We start from the raw sequence: 16,858 nt of genomic DNA, 5'->3' as shown, positions 1-16,858 counted from the left end.
CTAGGCGCTTCAGTCTAGAACCGCGCGACCGCTACGGTCGCAGGTTCGAATCCTGCCTCGGGCATGGGTGTGTGTGATGTCCTTAGGTTAGTTAGGTTTAAGTAGTTCTAAGTTCTAAGGGACTGATGACCTCAGATGTTGAGTCCCATAGTGCTCAGAGCCATTTTAATCAGGCTCGTCGTCCTTGTTTCTTTGCAGGAAATAAAGAATGTACATGTAAATAAACAGCATAGTACGTGTAAACTAGTACGCATATTAGTTGTAAATAAGCTGGAAAACAGTAATGCTAGAAAAAGCGGTAGGCAAATTTACTTCCACGTTTCTTTAAGCTGGCTTCTCCGACCCGAGGTTCCCTACCTCAAAAATTGTTCAGTACAGCAATCTGTATGTCCTGTTACATTTTTGCATGCTCTTAGGCCCGTTTCACACTGGGACGCTGGTGACGGTCGCCAGTGATGGTCACCGGTGAGTGTGGTGAACACTCCTTGATCACTGCTGTCCGAAGCCGCAGGTATTGTCAACTGATTAATTAGTGAAGTGGACTCCTACAGGGGTAGCAACTAAATTTCGCTAGCGTTTTATGGTCCGGAATATAAGGTACTAAATTTGAAAAAAGAACATACAACTTACCAATTTCGTTTTACTCATCCATACTCTTCTCACTGAAATCAGGCACAAACTTCGTTATGATTCCAGAATGAGATTTTCACTCTGCAGCGGAGTGTGCGCTGATATGAAACTTCCTGGCAGATTAAAACTGTGTGCCCGACCGAGACTCGAACTCAGGACCTTTGCCTTTCGCGGGCAAGTGCTCTACCATCTGAGCTACCAAAGCACGACTCAGGTCCGCTCCTCACAGCTTTACTTCTGCCAGTATCTCGTCTCCTACCTTCCAAACTTTACAGAAGCTCTCCTGCGAACCATGCAGAACTAGCACTCCTGAAAGAAAGGATAATGCGGAGACATGGCTTAGCCACAGCCTGGGGCATGTTTCCAGAATGAGATTTTCACTCTGCAGTTCTAATCTGCCAGGAAGTTTCATATCAGCGCACACTCGGCCTTGTCAATGTGCGACTCCGCGCGGCGTCCTTGTACATGTCCACCATGCACAAGCAGTGGCACGGGGGCACCTCCCTTACGCGCAGCTTGCTGGAAATTCTTGTGCCCGCGACCATAACACCAGCAGTACCAGTCGGATACATCAAGCACCATCTGACGCACATTTCTGATTTCATCGTCGACTTCAGTTATGCTCACACACACTTACCGACCACGCGTTCTCCTCGACCTAAAGATTTTTACACCCCACTCCTTCGTTCCATATCCAGCAACAATATCGAACTGAGACATCCGTCCACGCGGTGGCCCACGGTTTGGCGTCACATCCACCAGCCTTTTCTTCCCTCCAACGTCCGGGCAACATGGTACCAAGTCGCAAATGAAAAATTCGCCACAAATCATCGTCTTCACGCCATCGGACTAAAGGACTCTCCACTTTGTTCCATTTGCCACCTCGCGGATGACGATGTCCATCAACTGACTTGTGCTGCCACCAGTGACGTCTGGAAACTGGCCCGACAGTTCGTTGCCTGTTACCTCCGCTTTCCGCCGGACTCGATTGACCCATGGACTTTTATCCATCCTGAGAATGCTTATTTCCCCGCCACCAAAAATCATGCGATTCTATGGTTCAAGGCATGGACGATCACCTACATGTATAATGATGGCGACAAATCACGCCTTGATTTCTGGCAGTACTTACAAACCGCCCAGCCGGCCGCGGTGGCCGTGCGGTTCTAAGCACTTCAGTCCGTAACCGCGTGACTGCTACGGTCGCAGGTTCGAATCCTGGCTCGGGCATGGATGTGTGTGATGTGCTTAGGTTTGTTAGGTTTAAGTAGTTCTAAGTTCTAGGGGGCTGATGACCACAGATGTTAAGTCCCATTGTGCTCAGAGCCATTTGAACCAAACCGCCCACAGTGAAGTCGAACACCGACCGCGCTACCGCGCCTTCTTCGCCAATTACCTACATGCGATCTTTACGTCACCCCCGCTTAGTTGGATGGTGCCACACGCCGACAGCACTCCCGCCCCCCCTGCTGACATCTGAGACCCCCCGCGCTACTTTCTACATTTGTAACCCACAGTGGAGTAGGCGCATGGACACGCGCCTCCTTTCTTTTATGCACTATACCAGAAAACACCGGTTTTTCCCTAATTCCACTGTATATTGCTTCACACCTCTTAGCTTACATCAGTATTATTATTCTTGTCTTGTCTTGTGTTATTTTCGCCGGAAGGATGGCATTTCCGTTGTATTTAAGTTTGTACCAATAAAGATCTTTTGTTCATTTATCCTGTTCCTGGTGGGGAAAAAACATTATAAAAATTTAAAAAAAAAGAAAAAAAATGGTAGAGCACTTGCCCGCGAAAGGCAAAGGTTCCGAGTTCAAGTCTCGGTCGGGCACACAGTTTTAATCTGCCAGGAAGTTTCGTTATTATTTCTTGCCACTCATTCGTTTTCATCACTTTGTTTCTACAGTGATCGCTTTTCACATCCCAAATAGCAGGACGATTTTCTACTTCACTTATAAAATCTTTCGTGTTAATCAAATCTAAACTCAGTGTGTACGGTGTAATGTACAATGAATGTTTCGTGTTAGTGTCTCAGAAATGACTGCCTGTCGGTCGGCAAATCTGCAGCGACCCAGTGCGAACACTCCAATTGAAACTAATGCATGTCCGGCAGTGACTGCTGTGAACACAGTGACCGTGTCCGTCACATGTGGCAAGGGTGAGTCAGTGCTTGGTCACAGTGGCTCGGTGAGGCTGTGTAGTGTCCCGGTGTGAATGCTCCCGTTCAAACGAATGTATCTCTTTGGGTGACCGTCGCTGGTGACCGTCACCAGTTTCCAGTGTGAAATGGGCCTTACGGAAACACCCTGTATGTAGACATGAAGAACAAAGATGTAGAATGTTAGCAAAATTTGTTTTATTTATAAAGTTTTAAGAGTTTTCACACAAAAAATTCAGAGGCTACTTTCCAGCACGAACCGGTATATGGGAAACTAATGTAGAATATACAAAATTGCTAGGCATGCTGTTCACTTAGATAACATGGTTTGTATCTGGCTACTCGTAAGTACCTCCAGGGTTTCAGAAGACGACTATGCAAAAACTATAAAACACAGAAAAAAGTCACACATCAGTGGATAGAGGATCTCTCCAAGTTTCGATTCAGTCAAGTTGGTGCAAGCACTTATTCGGCTTGACATTGATTCATAGAGTTGTTTGATGTCCTCGTGAGGGATTTCGTGCCAAATTCTGTCCAATTAGCGCGTTAGATCGCCAGAATCCCGAGACGGATGGAGAGCCCTGCCCACAATGCTCCAAACGTTCTCAGTTCGCGAGGGATTCGGGGACCTTGCTAGCCTTATCACGGCTGATAAGACTGCGCAACCGCAACCGACGCGGTAAATGTGCCTGCCGCGCCTAGCAAAACTAGGGACGCGACGGGAACAAGGCTCTGCGTAGGCAACCCGCTAAGATAGACCGTTACGTCATTGCAGCTCCGTGCTGCGCTTTCACGTAAGAAAGCGGCGTGGAGCCATTGGTAATCGAGGCTCAGTTCGAAGCATGACTCATCACTGAAGACAGTTCTGTTCAAGTCAATGAGATTCGAGACTGAAGACGTGTCTGTAGACACCCCTGTCATTGGTGGAATTCCAATACGACTGTCCCGACAACCAGGAGTACCATTTCTTTTGGGAAGGAGCGCCTGGTCCCCGGCACGAATCCGCCCGGCGGATTTGTGTCGAGGTCCGGTGAACCGGCCAGTCTGTGGATGGTTTTTAGGCGGTTTTCCATCTGCCTCGGCGAATGCGGGCTGGTTCCCCTTATTCCGCCTCAGTTACACAACGTCGGCGATTGCTGCGCAAACAAGATCTCCACGTACGCGTACACCACCATTACTCTACCACGCAAACATAGGGGTTACACTCGTCTGCTGTGAGACGTTCCCTGGGGGGTCCACCGGGGGCTGAACCGCACAATAACCCTGGGTTCGGTGTCGGGCGGCGGAGGGTTGAAGTGGACTGCGGTAGTCGTCGTGGGGTTGTGGACCACTGCGGCTGCGGCGGGGACGGAGCCTCTCCATCGTTTCTAGGTCCCCGGTTAACATACAATACAATACAATACCATTTCTTTTCATAACAGTACCCCTTTGGTTATCATCCGTGGCACCCTTATAGCACAGTGGCACGTCCACGATATTCTACGAGGGTGACAAGCCATCCTCAACTTAAATTTCAGAAAGATAATGCCTACCTGCACATGGCGAGAGTTTCTATTGTTGTCTTCGTGCTTACCAAACCCTACTTTGGCCAGCAAGGTCACCGAATCTCTCCCCAAATGAGAGCGTCTGGAGTATAATGGGAAGGGTCCTCCAACTAGCTCGGGAATTTGATGGTCTAGCACGCCAATTGGACAGGATTTGGCATGATATCCCTCAGGAGGATATCCAAGCTCCTTGCTTAAGGGCCAGAGGTGAACCAACGCGTTATTGACTTTATGAATTTGTGACGCGCTTTCACTTCAATAAATCATCCCGTTTTCATGAAATTATAAACACTCTCTGAGTTAAAAAATTTTGGAAGGGTACTGTCAATAGCCTTTAAGTATTGTATGACATGCGTCTTTCAACCATGAGCTGGTTTTATTTAACACCCAAACATGTACTGGTTTCGATCTTGGACCGTCTTCACGGATGAAGGATTAAAATGGATTAAGCCACCATATTGCATTAGTCATTACTTAAAGTGTGTAGTGCATGCCGTGAATATAAATAGCCGGCCGCTGTGGCCGAGCAGTTCTAGGCGCTTCAGTCTGAAACCGCGTTGCTGCTACGGTCGCAGGTTCGAATCCTGCCTCGGGCATGGATGTGTTTCATGTCCTTAGGTTAGTTAGGTTTAAGTAGTTCTAAGTCTACGGGACTGATGACGTCAGATGTTAAGTTCCATAGCGCTTAGAGCCATTTGAATTTGAATTTGAATGTAAATATATGACACAGGACCTTAAAAGCAAACAGCCCCTGTATTCTTAGGTGTGCTTTTAAAGTCCTGTGTCATATATTTACATTCATGGCATGCACTACACATTTTAAGTAATGACTAGTCCAATATTGTGGCTTAACCCTTCATCCGTGAAGATGCTCCAAAACGGAAATCAGTAGATGTTTGGGTGTAAAATAAAAACAGCCGATGGTTCAATTATGCATTTTATGTTCTATGAGTTGTCTGTACATGTACATCACATCTACCGATTTCCGTGCCATTCGGAAGCGGGCTGTCGTGCCTATTCAGGCTATTTATATCAGCAACTTCAATAATGTATATGTGTGTATCGACGTTTGCCGTGCCACAAATGGAGCACTTGGAGAATTGCTCTGTCCACTGATTTGTGTCTTGTTTTGTACTGTAGTTTCCACGCAATCCTCTTCTGAAACCAAAGAACAACTTGGTCGAAATGGCTCTAAGCACTATGGGACTTAACATCTGAGTTCATCAGTCCTCTAGACTTAGAACTACTTAAACCTAACTAACCTAAGGACGCCGGCCGGTGTGGCCGAGCGGTTCTAGGCGCTACAGTCCGGAACCGCGCGACCGCTACGGTCGCAGGTTCGAATCCTGCCTCGGGCTTGGATGTGTGTGATGTCCTTAGGTTAGTTAGGTTTAAGTAGTTCTAAGTTCTAGGGGACTGATGACCTCAGATGTTAAGTCCCGTAGTGCTCAGAGCCATTTGAACCAATTTTAACCTAAGGACATAACACACATCCATGCCCGAGGCAGGATTCGAACCTGCGACCGTAGCAACAGCGCCGTTCCGGACTGAAGAGCCTAGAACTGCTGGCCCACATCGGCCGGCTTAAGAACAACTCTTTATATTACAACAACATAGACATCATCATGTACCTTGAGAACTGTTTTTTGAAATTAGATGTACAAAAATACTTCCGTTCTTAGGATTGGTGTAAAGTCGAAGCTTGTTGGAGCACTTGATTTAGCAAGCATTAAATGTTGTAGTAATATCTTCAGTAAATCGAGTAAACACCATGTAGTAACAACAGCAACATGACCATTCCTCATGCAGCATACAATCTGAGGAAGACTGAAGTAGAGGATGTACATAAAGTTTGGGAACACGTTCAATTCTTTATTGCACAAGAACCAAACATTGCACAGATATCATACACACGTCATTTTAAAGAGAAACCCTGAAAGTTTTTCATGTATACCGCCACAGGGTAGTTTCGTAATTTGCCGATAGTCAGCACTAGTCGCAAACATGGCGAGTTCAGGTGCGGAGCGGGCTTTCTGTGTGTTGGAGTTCGACAAAAACAAGTGTGCTACAGCTGTTCAACGGATGTTTAGAACCAAGTACGGTAAGAAGCCACCAACAAGGAAGGCCATTTACCACTGGCACAACAAATTCGTTACGACGGGTTGCTTGCGTCCGTCAAAGAGAAGCGGACGTCATAGTTTCAGTGAAGTGAATGTGGAGCGTGTACGAGAGACCTTACCGAGTCCAAAGAAATCTGTGGGTCGTGCGCCCTGTGAACTCGAAATGGCTCCAAAGACAGTGTGAACAGTCCTGTGACAAAAGCTGTGTATGAAACCATTCAAATTGGAGCTAGTTCAGAAACTCAACGACGACGACAAAGACAAGCGTTTTGAGTTTTGTTCGCAGTTGCAACAATTGAATGAGGATGGGGATGGCATTGTTGACCGCTTAATTTTTAGCGACGAAGCCACTTTTCACACTAATGGGAAAGTGAACAGGCATAATTGTCGAATCTGAGGTACAAAGCGGCCAGATGAATGCACTGAATTTGAGCGTGATTCCCCAAAGGGAAATGTGTTTTTTTTTATTTTTTATTTTTTTTTCCTTTTCACGTCGAAAACTGTACTGGCCGCTCTTCTTCGCCAAGAGCACTGTCACTGGATAATCCTACTTTGACATGTTGCAGCAATGGCTGATGCCTCAAATGCAATTGGACTCTCCGTTCATCTTTCAGCAGGATGGCGCTCCACCCAATTTTCATCGATGGATCGGCCGTGGAACAGAAGAGGACAGCTCTTTCATGAAATGGCCTTCCCGATCACCAGATCTCACTCCGTGTGACTTTTTTCATTGGGGACACATTAAAGATCTGGTGTATCTACTGCCTCTACCACGTGATGTAGCAGAGCTCCGGGAGAGAATACGGGAAGCGACTGCCACCGTCGATGACGCCATGCTGAGACGGGTATGGCAAGAATTCGATTAGTACAGTGCTTAGTTCTTGTGCAATAAATAATTGAAAGTGTCCCTGGACTTCATGTACACCCTGCACTTGTATGCACTCTACCGTCACCATTGAAATTAATCTAAAACAATGTTTGTGCATAAGTTCGTAGCTTGTAGATTTGTAGATATCCTCGGAGTAGTGAAGCAACTGAAATCACTTAATAAAAGCAAGTCTTCCGGTTCAGACTGCATACCAATTAGGTTCCTTTCACAGTATGTCGATGCAATAGCTCCATACTTAACAGTCATATACACCCGTTCGTTCGACGAAAGACCCGTACCCAAAGACTGGAAAGTTGCACAAGTGACACCAGTATTCAAGAAAGGCAATAGGAGTAATCCGAGTAATGCACTAAATTACAGGCCCAAATTATTAACGTTGATATGCAGCAGAATTTTGGAACATATATTGTGTTCGAACATTATGAATTACCTCGAAGAGAACGGTCTGTTGATACAGACAACGTGGATTTAGAAAACATCATTCTTGTGAAATAAAACTAGCTCTTTACCCACACGAAGTGTTGAATGCTATTAACAAAGGATCTCAAATTGATTCTGTACACGGTACCTCACGAGCTGCTTGTAATCAAATTGCGTGCTTATGGGATACTGTCTTAGTTTTGCGTCTGGATTCTTGATATCCTGTCAGAGAGGTCGCAGTTCGTAGTAACTGACTGAAAGTCAGCGAGTAAAACAAAAGTGATTTCTGGCGTTCCCCAAGGCACTGTTATAGGCCCTCTGCTGTTCCTTATCTATATAAACGACTTAGGAGACAATCTGAGCAGCCGTCTTAGGTTGTTTGCAGATGATACTGTCGTTTATCGTCTAGTAAAGTCATCAGAAGATAAAAACAAATTGAAAAACGATTTGGAGAAGATATCAGTATGAAGCGAAAATTGGCAATGGACACTAAATATTGAAAAGTAGTAGGTCATCCACATGAGCGCTAAAAGGAATCCGTTAAACTTCAGTTGCTCGATAAATCGGTCAAATCTAAGGGCCGTAAATTCAACTAAATACAATCATGAACAACTTAAATTCTAATGTTGTGGAGAAGGCGAACCAGAGACAGCGTTTTATTGACAGAACTCTTAGCAGATGTAACAGATCTACTAAAGAGAGTGCCTACACTACGTTTGTCCGTCCTGTTTTGGAATACTGTTGCTCGGTATGGAATCCTTACCAGATAGGACTGACGGAGTACACCGAGAAAGTTCAAAGAAGAGCAGTACGTTTTATACTATCGAGAAATAGGGCAGCAAGTGTTACGGACATGATACAAGATTTGGGCTGGACATCATTAAAACAAAGGCGTCTGTTTCACTTCGAGGGGGGATCTTCAGACGAAATTTCAATCGCTAACTTTCTCCTACGAATGCAAAAATATTTTGTTTACGCCGACCTACACAGGGAGAAAGGATCGTAATTAAAAAATAAGGGAAATCAGAGCTCGCACTGCTCTTTCGATTGAGTAAAGCATCTAATTTTTCTAAAATTTTAAACATTTATTTGTCTTTGCATCTACATCACATCTAAGGATTTCCGTCCTATTCAGATAACTTCTTCGTGGTTGTGTGTGTGTGTGTGTGTGTATTTTGGTGCGCCCAGGGTTGTTTGCCAGGCGCCATCCGGTCACTGGAAAACCGAGAGATGACGTGTCAAAAATGTAAGTCACTGCGAAACTGAAGTTCGCAAAGGATTTAGGACAGAAACACGTCGTAGCTAGCTAGGAGCCGGTGCTAGTGACAGAACGTCTGGCCCGGAGCCGAATCTCTTCGACAGCGACCCGCAGTCAACAGGTGAATCCCCTACCGCAATCCGTATTGGCTATGCACAGTTTGCGCATAGAGCGAAACTGTCAGCAGTTCATGTTTAACAAGAACAAACAACCTCTGATGATGCAGCAGTCTTTCGTGGTACGTTGTCCACAGTGAATTATACTTGAACATTGCAAGTACTTAATACAACTCTCTACGTGTGCATCACTATGGATGGGCGGTCTGTATACGACGAAACCCCTTTTCTGAGGCAGTTTCTCCAATTACGCTCGCCCCATAAACGTCACAGATGTTTCGAAATGCCTCTGCTACCTTCATCCCTCCATTGAACCCAAACGGGACAATACGTCACAAAAGTTAGATTTTCTTCACCTGACACTCCATTTTCTAAAGCTTAGTCAGTAATCGTAACATCGAAGTACCCAAAATACAATATACACTACTGGCCATTAAAATTGCTACACCAAGAAGAAATTTTCACGCAATTTGGGTGCATAGATCCTGAGAAATCAGTACCCAGAACAACCACCTCTGGCCGTAATAACGGCCTTCATACGCCTGGGCATTGAGTCAAACAGAGCTTGGATGGCTTGTACAGCTACAGCTGCCCATGCAGCTTCAACACGATACCACAGTTCATCAAGAGCAGTGACTGGCGTATTGTGACGAGACAGTTGCTCGGCCACCATTGACCAGACGTTTTCACTTGTTGAGAGATCCAGGGCAGCAGTCGAACATTTTCTGTATCCAGAAAGGCCCATACAGGATCTGCAACATGCAGTCGTGCATTATCCTGCTGAAATGTAGGGTTTGGCAGGGATCGAATGAAGGGTAGCCTAGAGCCACGGGTCGTAACACATCTGAAATGTAACGTCCACTGTTCAAAGTGCCGTCAATGCGAACAAGAGGTGACCGAGACGTGTAACCAATGGCACCTCATACCATCACGCCCGGTGATACGCCAGTATGACGATGACGAATACACGCTTCCAATGTGCGTTCACTTCGATGTCGCCAAACACGGATGCGACCATCATTATGCTATAAACAGAACCTGGATTCATCCGAAAGAATGACGTTTTGCCATTCGTTCACCCAGGTTCGTCGTTGAGTACACCATCGCAGGCGCTCCTGTCTGTGATGCAGCGTCAAGGGTAACCGCAGCCATGGTCTCAGAGCTGATAGTCCACGTTGCTGCAAACGTCGTCGAACTGTTAGTGCTGATGGTTGTTGCCTTGCAAACGTCCCCTTCTGTCGATTCAGGGATCGAGACGAGGCTGCACGATCCGTTACAGCCATGCGGATAAGATGCCTGTCATCTAGACTGCTAGTGATACGAGGCCCTTGGGATCCAGCACGGCGTTCCGTATTACCCTCCTGAACCCACCGATACCATATTCTGCTAACAGTCATTAGATCTCGACCAACGCGAGCAGCAATGTCGCGATACGATAAACCGCAATCGCGATAGGCTACAATTCGACCTTTATCAGTGTCGGAAACGTGATGGTACGCATTTCTCCTCCTTACACGAGGCATCACAACAACGTTTCACCAGGCAACGCCGGTCAACTGCTGTTTGTGTATGAGAAATCGGTTGGAAACTTTCCTCGTGTCAGCACGTTGTAGGTGTCGCCACCGGCGCCAACCTTGTGTGAATGCTCTGAAAAGCTAATCATTTGCATATCACAGCATTTTCTTCATGTCGGTTAAATTTCGCGTCTGTAGCACGTCATCTTCGTGGTGTAGCAATTTTAATGGCCAGTCGTGTATATTTGTCAAAGGTACTCTATGCAGACATTCACACTACAGTAAAGCATAATTTCAAGCTTGCCAAAGCAAATGAAGCAACTTGTGTTTTAGATCATAGGTACAAGGTGCAATGTGTTGCGGCCACCTGGACAGACCTCGTTCCCTTCAGTCAGAGTCAAAATGCTGGCAGTGGCTGACAGCCTGTGTCCAATGACACTCTCTCGGCAGAACATGTTTTCAGCTCATGTAAAACAGTTCATGTAAAAAAAATTTGAATACGTGAAAATCATTATTACTGAACCTTCAGTAATATCTTACCAGTAGGAAAAATGAAACTAGCATAGACCTTAGAAATAGGCCATGATCCTCTGACATTTGAGTGTGTAGATTTGCATATGCTAACGGGTGTTTACATGCCAGAAATCTTGGATATTGTAAAAGAACTCTGTTTATCATCCTGGTAAATTAATTTAATTTAGTATTCATTGACTGATGGAAAACCAGAATGGAAGAGAATCGATGCATTTGAGATGTGGTGCTTTGGAAGAAAGTTGAAAATTGGGTAGACTGATATTATCAGGAATGAGAAGGCGCTCCACAAAATCACTGAGGAAAGGTTTATATGGAAAAAATTGGCAAGAAGAAGGGACAGAATGATAGGATATCTGCTAAAACATCAGGAAATAATGTCCATGGTACTAGAAGGAGCTGTAGAGGGTAAAAACTGTAGAGGAAGACAGGGACTGGAATACATCCAGCAAATAATTGAGGACATAGGTTGCAAGTGCTACTCTGAAGTGGAAAGGTTGTCACAGGAGTGGAATTGTCACAGCAAGAGAGGAGTTCATTGCAGGCCACATCAAACCAGTCAGAAGACTGATGGCAAAAAGAGAGAGAGAGAGAGACAGAGAATTATGGGCTGACCAATTGATCAAAGTGAAAGATACAAATTTTAACTGACTCTTCTTTCTATTTCATTAATTATATCTAAATTTCAGTGGAAACACAATCTATTGTGGAACTTGTTGTAATTGCCATTTTCGTAAGGCTTCCACATGTTAAATCAACTGTTTACTTCCATAAATAATGATACAGTACATTTAAGATTTGATTCTGCTTCTCAACTGACAACTGTGAAAGTTTTTGATGATAACTGTCTCACCATATTTTTATCAACTACAAAACATCTAATCAGGAACCTAAGTCAGTGTGAAATAATTAAGGATCCTGATCAGTGTACGACTGCATTTTGATCTTATCCATCATAATATTAGCTGTTAATGCTTGCAAAAGAGGGGAAAAATGATTAACTGTCTACACTAATTTATGACTTACAGAGGACCTATTGCTAACGTACTTATGAAGCCTAAATTATTACACATATTACATGTGTAATAATTTAGGCTTCATAAGTACCTGCAGAAACAATCTTTAAGACACATGTTTTCAAAAATGTATAAAACATTATGTTATGCTTTTCATTTATAATTCAAGAGAAATGTTGCCAAGTCAAGAAATCAGATGCCTCTGTTAAATGAACATCAAGTCAGAGAATTAAACAATTAATACTCCTCTAAGTGTTGGCAACTAATTCTTAATTTCCACGCTGTTGTCATGAACTATAATTATTGTGAAAAGTGTTTTTGTACATCAGTATTTGGTTTTCTTTTACAGGATGAATCTTCCTGACTATTACAGCTTACCATTGTGAGAAGGATATGACCTGGACCACAATGTAACCAGTGAACTAAATGACTTTCAGAAGCGAGAATGCTCACTACATTCTGTATTGCTAAGAACATTTGTTGTTCATCAGTGTAGTGCAATTACACCTGAAGTCTCATATTGGTTTTGGGATGATGCCTGTAACGCACTCCTATTGTGACAGTTTACAGATTTATAATGACATACCAACTTTGGATATTTTGTGGAGAAATAGTTTTATTTAACTTATGCAGCTAATGGTATATGCATCCACTGCCTTAGATTAAACTCAATATCTCTAAATCAATAACAATAATGATAACTACTGTCATATTAATACTTTCATCCATTAAGAAGTTATTAAACTACATGTTAAGTTTAGGACTAAAATATCTGCCTTTATTTGCAGTGTGCAATGTGTTTGTGATATTTTAAGAATCAGTCACAGCTATTTCTTAACAATTGTGCATCTTTTATACGTAATTCATGGCAACAAACCTTCAAAGAAAGTTGTGAACATAAGTGAACAGAAAATGTAACTTAACTGTAGAAGATTAAATCTGTGTTCTGAACTAGAACTTGAAATAATATTTCATTATTTAATTGATATAACTGAACACTGCTCTAAAGTAATGTGTATGGGATCACATATACCTGGATTATAACCATTGCCTACGATTTAAATGTGCTAACTAATCAAATTAAAGTTAATCTGTGAATTAAAGCTGTTGATATTTGATTTAATGCTAGACAAAGCTTACAAATTTTGAAGCAAAACCAATTCAAATCCCTGATTCCTGAGGTACTTCTGTGGCTGGATAATGTCGGTTGAAGTAACCTTCAAATTAACTGTCGGTGTGAAATTACAGTGGACTTCATGAATACAATTTGTTTTTGTTTTAAGGGTTGGATTAAGACTTTTACCACATGTTTTGAATTATGGTTCACAGGCTAGCTAAAAATCAAATTCAAATAAAAAGAACTTTAAATGGTTTTCACTTAAATACTGGTATATACTTACAAAATAGAATAAATGTATTAGACTACAACAATGGGCTTTCAATTATTAATTTACAACTTAATTTGTGTAACTTCGTGTGTTGTTCTATTATACTTACATTTATGATAATATGTTTCTGTATGCAATAAATGCACTTTGATTGTATTTATTACTTATTCATTTGTAATACATTTTGTACAGAGAAGTTCTTCATGTAGTAAACCAGAAAAATAATGTGATATAGTTTTTGTGAATAAGTTAATTAACTCCTTACATAAATGTAATCCATGGGTGCCACTATTATATGCAATTTCAGTATACAGGTGGTTAAACTTGCTACTATAAAACAAAACACAGCAACATTTTTGAAGACATTAATTTTTTGGTAGAATCAGTATTTCTTTGTTTAGGTGAACCTTCAGAGTTCAATATCGTCTTGCTGTAGGCAGTCTTCAGTCCAACTGGATGAGGCATTAACATAAAGGAAGCAATGTGTTAAAAGGAGGTCTCAATCTAAAATACCGTTTTCCAGAAAACTTATTACTAGCAAATGGGTAGCACATCCAGCTAAGTGAAAGGTCGCATTTGTTTCACTTCTCTGTGGTAGACTATGGCCTGTATACCACAGCTCAGCTCACACAAATCAGGTGACTACACCTCTCAAATAAATCTGCAGAGTGGTCGCTGTGTTGTTAAAGGTAACAACCACTGTAGGATCTTCCTTATGACTTGGTTTTGTAACCCAGGCCCTAGGTACTTGATGAACGATGTTTGCAAAGTATGGGAGGGTAAAAGTGGATCCCAATAGAACTTACTCGCTGCTTGAATGTAAACTTCACAGACAAGATTTAATTCCATGAATATTTTGTATGTCTCCTATACAATTGAAAACAGTACATATAGACCAATAGCATGGTCTGTCAAAGAGCAAATTGTGTCTTATTAATTTCTGTCCACCAGATGTAATATGGAACTTGATGGAACATTACAACATTAGTGTTCATAATTCAATCACAGTTCAAGTAATCATCTTATCTGGAAAACTAATCCCATGATTGTGACTGCAGTGAGCTACAAACCAACCACCTGTATTTCAGTATCAGCTTTGTCATGTCAAATGCTACTAAAGAATTCACTTTACATGCTGAAAGAAAGAACTGCTTTTGCACAATGTTTATAATGACAAGGTTACAAAAATTGTAAGAATTTGAAATAATCTTGTTTCTGGTATCCCAGAAAGTGTCTATGGCATTAAGTGTACTGTAACTCTGTTTACCATAATCCCAGCAAGTGCAGATTATATCTCTTCTTATGCCATATATATATATATATATAAAATGAATGTCTCATTAAATCTGCAGCTATTTAATCACTCACATTTATTTTATTTTTATCCTAATCAAAGTGAATCTGTTTTCACTTTTTCAATACATGTGATTGTGCATGGTTTCAATGCCCATATTATTTCACATAAAAAAGTTGATAGGCCTACTTCTATTAAAAATACTTCTCGGCTGTGTATGAATGTTTGCATTAATACACTGTTGTGTGACACTTAAGGATGAAAGTAACTTTCACATGATGTGTCACTGCCAAGTACCATAGCTCAGTGAAACATGAATCATACATAGAATGAATTGTTTTTACAATATAGTGCAGAGGATAAATGAAAGAATTAGATAATTTAATGAATGGAAATGACACTTTTATTCAAAGACAATAATTATACAGAAGTCACTAGGATTTATGATGTTCGTCTGGATCAGGACATTATTAATAGGATGTGTAATCACCATGGTTGGCAATGAATGAACTACAATGTGTTCCCTTGCTGGCTGTAATGTCAGTAAGGAATTCTTGTGGCAGGGCATTCCATTCCTCCACCAGTGCAATTGACAACTGCTGGGTGACCATTAGTGCATGTGGGCTTGCTGCAGTTTGTCTTCCAAGTGCCTCTCATGTCTTCAATGGAATTTAAGTCACTGAATATCCTATCGTACCAACAGCTCCTCCAACTGCACAGCTCAATGAGGCCATGCACTGTCATCCATTAAAATGAAATCGGGGCCAAATTAAACCCTGGAATGAAGCTCATGGGGAAGGAGTACAGTGTCACAATAATGTTGACCAGTAAGAAAAACCGTAGTACTCTACAGATACCTCACTTTAGAGCATAGCTATATGTTTACCTGTCATTAATCTTCAAAGAAACTCTCTGAAAAGAATTCCTCACACAGAAGTCAGGTACAATATGTATCACTAGAGGAGGCTTTAGGAAGCATTCTAGAGATTAATCGTGTTCTGAGTGCAAATGTCAGAGTCAAAGTCCTTCTCTAATTAAGTTACTTCATCTATTTTTTTTACTTTTGAGGTGACAGGAGCAAGATGAAAAAAGGGTTATAGTCACCTTCCAAACCGTATCTCAAGTTTTCTTAACATAAAATTATATCTTTGGAAGCAGTGAATAGAAAGAAGTGGCACTGAGAATGACTGTAAGAGGGCAGTTTAAGTATAACCTAAACATAGATGTACTGGTATATAATAACCAAGTGAGAGTAGGTTTTCAACAACATAACACAGTAAGTCATGGTTTGTACTCTGTTCCTCTCCACACCATATATGCCTCATTTTCTTAACTATCTTCCTTTGTATCAGCTTTGTTGCTCTCAAATAACAAACCTGTTTACTTTGAAGTAAAGATATGTGGTACTTCCGAGATCTATACATTTAAATATATACTTTTAGTCATGCATAAAGAATTCAGTGCCGCTAAACAAAGCTGAATGCAGCTCTATAACAACTATGGTAGGCAAATGCTGGGAAGGGTCAGAAAAAGATGAGGCAAAATAACAAAAATGTAACAGCAGTTCAATCCTGCATTGATGATCACTAGCTAGGATGAACTATTATGTAAACAGGATAAAGAATAGAAAAATTAAGCAATAATACTGCTACAGGGATACGTATGCATCAGCAAACTGCCTTCAAAATCTTCTCATACAGTGAGTGAACCATACACACAAGTCAAAAAGTGTTTTGCACCACCTTGGTTCCAAGACTTTCCGAACCTGTACAGAAAACTGAAATAGAGATCAACATAAACATCATTTCCACCCTTTTTATTGCTCATGAAAACCACACATTGAATGTTGTACCACCATACACCGAGACCTTCAGAGGTGGTGGTCCAGATTGCTCTACACACCGGTACCTCTATTACCCAGTAGCACATCCTCTTGCATTGATGCATGCCTGTATTTGTCATGGCATACTACCT

General features: G+C 42.1%; 1 protein-coding gene across 1 annotated transcript in view; it reads left to right on the top strand.

Moving 5' to 3' along the window:
• Positions 1-13,305, top strand: part of LOC126469814 (prolyl 3-hydroxylase 1-like) — a 457,757-nt gene extending 444,452 nt beyond the window's left edge. The window contains exon 7 of the mRNA XM_050097093.1: positions 12,552-13,305. Within this exon, the coding sequence (XP_049953050.1) occupies positions 12,552-12,566 (15 nt within the window). The 3' untranslated portion in view covers positions 12,567-13,305. The remainder of the gene's footprint in view (positions 1-12,551) is intronic.
• Positions 13,306-16,858: the final 3,553 nt, after the last annotated feature.

Source organism: Schistocerca serialis, chromosome 3, assembly GCF_023864345.2.
Source record: "Schistocerca serialis cubense isolate TAMUIC-IGC-003099 chromosome 3, iqSchSeri2.2, whole genome shotgun sequence".
Lineage (NCBI taxonomy): Eukaryota > Metazoa > Arthropoda > Insecta > Orthoptera > Acrididae > Schistocerca > Schistocerca serialis.
The sequence above is the reverse complement of the archived record's forward strand: the minus strand, read 5'-3'. Positions and strand labels throughout refer to the sequence as shown.